The sequence below is a fragment of the Temnothorax americanus genome, unplaced genomic scaffold, assembly GCF_048541705.1.
Source record: "Temnothorax americanus isolate GAGA-0224 unplaced genomic scaffold, ASM4854170v1 Scaffold153, whole genome shotgun sequence".
NCBI lineage: Eukaryota > Metazoa > Arthropoda > Insecta > Hymenoptera > Formicidae > Temnothorax > Temnothorax americanus.
In genome coordinates, this window is record NW_027509290.1 from 64,330 (window position 1) to 69,210 (window position 4,881).

A 4,881-nucleotide genomic window follows, 5' to 3' on the forward strand; every position below is an offset into this window, starting at 1 on the left:
TTACACAATTACAGTAATCTAACATCTCGCACATTCTATGTTCCAACCACAACCTTATCTATCCTAGATATCTGCTCATTAGTTACTTTCCATTTAAACTCAAGTGATCTGAAAATCAGTTATGTGAGTATTTTATGCTCAGGTAAGATATGTTATTTTGTATTTACCTGCTTATTTTGGTGACAAAGCTTTTGCATAATAATACAGGTCTATAGCTTCACTTTTAATGTGAGTCTATTAGATTCATTAAAGCACATGGTCTTGATTGTGGATAAAAACTCAGTTGAATCTCACTTTTCAGCATGCAAAAAGAACGTGCATTTAACTGAGTTATGATGTTTCAAGTGAGAATTATCTGAGTTTTGATGTAAATGGAAAGGAACTATTGACAACACCGAACAGAATAGCAAAGTTACTCATTATATTAGCATATTCTATTACTACGTTTACGCGAGCGTTACTTCTGTAGTAATTTACGATAATTCTTTCGCGTAAACGGGATTTTGTAGTAACTTAAAATAATTCACTCCGCGTAAACGAGTGATATATCGTAAGTTACCACAGAAGTAACGCTCGCGTAAACGTAGTATATGGTCCGCAAACGTCAGAAGCGGAACCAATCAATGTTGCCGTAAGACTCTATAAATATGAGTATTCTTGTTTGCCATTTTTCTTCCAATTATCTGTGAAAACATAACCTTTTCTTAAACGTCAATACGCTTTTCGGTCTCGCAATTAATGTAAAAATTTAGCTGAAATATCGATTCTGTAAAATTGAAAATAAGTATTAATTGATTCTTAATTGATTAGACGTGTGTTCTTAAACGCGCGACAGTATAATTTGTTTTATAAGAGTTGTATTTATCGTAAATCGACACATCGTGATTCTGTTTTATTGTACGTATTTGGAGCAGTAATTTCAAAGGCAGAAGGTATATTATTTAAATAATACTCATCGCGAAAAATTGTTTTCATGTTGCAGTTTTGTCACATTTTGACATATATGTGTTTTTAGATTAAGTATTTGGCTGTTTGTAAAATGTCAACTGAAGACAATGAAAAAAATCCAAGTACGTTGCATTCTGGGCCAAATGTTGAGGTAATTGCCGCATGAATTCTTAATTTCTTCTTTTGTTTACTAATTTAATGCTTCATTTATAATATTTAATATACTTCCACTCATTTTTTCAGGACCCTAAGCTTCAAGAGTATTACACAGATAAAAAAATTGAAAGTTTGTTGGTCGAAAATCTCTACCTGAAGAGTCTGCTAAAAATGTCAACTAAGGACAATCAAAAAAATCCAAGTACGTCGCATCCTGGGCCAAATGTTGAGGTAATTGCCGCATAAATTTCTAATTTTTTCTTTTGTTTACTAATTTAATGCTCCATTTATCATATTTAATGTACTTTCACTCATTTCAGGACCCTAAGCTTCAAGAGTATTACACAAATAAAAAAATTGAAAACTTGTTGGTCGAAAATCTTTACCTGAAGAGTCAGCTGAAATGGTTACATCCTAAAATGTCAACTGAGGACAATGAAAAAAATCCAAGTACGTCGCATCCTGGGCCAAGTGTTGAGGTAATTGCCGCATAAATTTTTAATTTTTTTTTCGTTTACTAATTTAATGCTCTATTTATCATATTTAATGTACTTCCACTCATTTCAGGACCTTAAGCTTTAAAAGTATTACACAGATGAAAAAATTGAAAGCTTGTTTGTCGAAAATGTCTATCTGAAGAGTAAGCTGAAAAGGTTACATCTTATTTTGAAACTGTTCTCTCATAATCCGAAAGTTGCTGAATATTTACAACAGCACAATGTCAAATAATTTACTTGCCTTTTTGATAATTATACTTTGTATCAAATAAAATGATTTTGAACTGTATGAAATAAATTTCATTTTCCAAAAAATTGTTACTCCATAAATAACACTGTATAACTGCATAATAATAATAATAATAATAATAATAATAATAATAATAATAATAATAATAATGTACATTGACTAATAAAAACTCATGCTCACAATATCTCCAGAGGAATTAATTTTAAAAAACGATACTTTAATTCATAAAATACATATTTATAGACCATATATAATATTTATTACAAAGTAACAAGCAGTTTCAAAGGGTTTACTTATATGTTTAAGCACTTTTTGGTTAAGCTTTTTTCAAGGTTGCAGACCCAAAAACGTTCTTCCGTTGTTTGCTGTTCTCAGAAAAATTTTTGGTACAAAACGAACAAACAGTGAAAAAATGCTTAATAATTATTTTCTTTAAATCACAGCACGTGGGAAAAATTATTTCTACATTTTTATGAGCAAATTCAATTTATTTCTCGATTACCTGCCGCAATATATACAAATGCACAACGTTTCGGCTCAAGATTCGAGCCCTTTTCAAGTGCGAACTGAAACAGGAACAGCGAGAAAAACAAACAATATAAATGAATCGAGATAAATATTAAATTAACGACGTTAAATAGTGAGCAATACCTATATCATCTATTGACTCGTCACATAATTAATACAGATTCCTGAGTTCACGAGCATGTTCCCACATGTCCATAAAGGTCAGCTGCGGACCAATCTTAATTTGTAGCAACAATGATATATGAGGAGAGAAAGCGACGATCAAGAAAAACTTACGAATTCCGTAATAAATTTTCGCGTATGACTGATTCTTCGTTGCGACATGTTACATGTATGCGAGTGCTTAGGAGACTGAGCGGACAAAGAAAGAAACAAGGTGCGACGATCCTCCGTACGAGGTGACGGCGAGGAGCCCTGCGAGGAGACATCACATTGGTGAGGTTGCCCGCAGTAATTAATATCGAGATGTAAAGCCACGACGCCGCCCTCCAGTGCACGCTCTCGTCCGGGAAAAACGTTGTAACATCGCGACGCGTACGGTCCCTTGAGACCGCGTATCGAATGGCGGTCGACAGCGAGAGCGAAGGGCCTCGGGATGATATCGTGGCCGCGGAATTGAGATAAAGACGCGATTGCGAGCCTCTGGAGATTGCGATAGATTCGTGGCAAAATTCGTTACTGCGAGTCCGTTTCGTGTAATGTCCGCGCTCGTGATTGTGTCTCGCGCCTCCCGTGTTCCCGGCGTATCAAATTACCAAACATTGCTCTTGTGGAATGTCGTATGCGTCAGCACATCAATCGCGTTAATTGGCCGTTTGTGAGGAGCTAATTGCCTTAGAAAATTGTGCGTGTTAGGATAATTATGTTTGGATGCGTTGTTCGGTGATTGCGTATGCGAAGTAGTCGTGCTAGCTGGAGAGCGTATTCGCATAATTTACTCCATTCTCGCGATAGGCTCAGTGCCGTCGTGATTGCGTGTGATTATTACTCGCGGTAATTCCGCTTAGTTTTCCTGGCGTTTGTTTCAGAATTCCGCGCTATTTCGAGTATCTCGGTGTATCGTTCTGCGCGTTACGAAAATCACTGAAGACAGAGTATTGTATTCACCCGAACGACTCGCGTTAGGCTTAAGATAATTGGCGACAGAATTTTTGTGCGACTCCCGCCGTTGCGTTCACGCGCTCCGAGCGTGAGGTATCGTCCTCTCGCGATCTTTCCTGCAAGATCTTATTTTCTATTTCCTTGATTATTTCGTGTTTACTGTCGATGTTCCATATTAATTGTAAGTTTCGTCATACTGTATCTCTCTGATCTAATCGCAGCGCCTTCTGCGCGTTTACTATACGATAACGTAGTACTTCGTTCATTCTGGCGTCCGCGCTATCATTATTTTTTTTTTGTTTCATTTCTGACGCTTGCGTGATTGATTATATGATTTGTCTGATTGACCGAAGCCGAATCGGCCTTTATTGTTTCACGCGCGAAGTTCTAAAGATTAAATGTTATCTTGATTTGTTAATTGCTTGAGCTCGTGGCCTTATTTATGGCGTGTCACCCCGCCGAATATCGCGCCGCCCTTCATCACCCCCGCCCCAGCCCTTAGGTCGAGCTAGCCGATTCCTCGCACATCCGCACGTTTTGCTTTGCGTCTCGTTTTGGTTTTCTTTTGCGATTTCGCGGACGCGCATTGACGCGTCTGGCGCCCAACAGTAAATTCGTTTCGCGAAGTGTCGGAGGTGCGAGGGAATCGTCGGAGAGGCCTGTCATCCCGCTCTCCTTACTCTTTTTGATCCGGCACACGTCCCGGAGCGGTCCGGGAGTGAAAAAGTCGTGACAGTACATACTTCACAGACACAAGCTGACTTGGTTAGTATCCACTGTTCACGGCTAAGATTTTGAAGCCACCTTTTTTGTCGCTCCACATTTGTTGGGATTGAAAAAAGTCGAAACTCTTTTTCATGTCTATTAGTGCAGTTAATTGCAACGCAGCCAGGCATTTTGGAAGCAGAAAATACGAGACCGAAATGTGTATTGACATTTACGAAAAGGTTATGTTTTCACATATGATTGGAAGAAAAATGGCGGATGAGAATACCTACTTTTTTAGAGCTCTAGTTGCCGCAAGTTATCATATCTAGTAGTGTTATAGTTTCTGCTTTATACCTGTAAAGGTAGGTTTTCATGGCCTGTGAAATGCTGCAGCAGCGAGCAGCAGTCTAGTAATTTTCTAGAAATATCTAATCAATTTGGCTAACTTTCGGCGCAAATTTTTGCTGCTCATGAAATAGGCCTTTTATGGCATCGGGCAGCGTCGAGTGTGGATGACTCTGCGTCCTAACCTCGATCTAGTTATTACAACAGCAACAGATCTAACCGTGAGAATTTACACAAAATACAAGAAGTAAAAGTAGAAGAAAAATCTAAAATGTCATACGAACAAAGATTATATCAATGGCAAAATAATTATGCACGTAAAATTTATGAATATGTGGAAAGTGTACG

General features: G+C 37.7%; 1 protein-coding gene across 1 annotated transcript; it reads left to right on the forward strand.

The window, feature by feature from the left end:
• Positions 1-677: 677 nt before the first annotated feature.
• Positions 678-1,832, forward strand: LOC143895341 (uncharacterized). Its single transcript, XM_077402395.1, has 5 exons — positions 678-932; positions 1,016-1,099; positions 1,192-1,335; positions 1,425-1,583; positions 1,672-1,832. Exons 2-5 carry the CDS (start codon positions 1,040-1,042, stop codon positions 1,684-1,686), a joined length of 378 nt encoding a protein of 125 aa, XP_077258521.1. The 5' UTR covers positions 678-932; positions 1,016-1,039; the 3' UTR covers positions 1,687-1,832.
• The last annotated feature ends 3,049 nt before the right edge of the window (positions 1,833-4,881 follow it).

What these genes read in the sequence shown, in the direction of transcription:
- LOC143895341 (XM_077402395.1), top strand. Translation starts at nt 1,040, where the DNA reads ATGTCAACTGAAGACAATGAAAAAAATCCAAGTACGTTGCATTCTGGG. An exon ending in ATTCTGGGCCAAATGTTGAG is followed by an intron (nt 1,100 to 1,191) that starts GTAATTGCCGCA and finishes TCATTTTTTCAG; the next exon opens with GACCCTAAGCTTCAAGAGTA. An exon ending in ATCCTGGGCCAAATGTTGAG is followed by an intron (nt 1,336 to 1,424) that starts GTAATTGCCGCA and finishes CACTCATTTCAG; the next exon opens with GACCCTAAGCTTCAAGAGTA.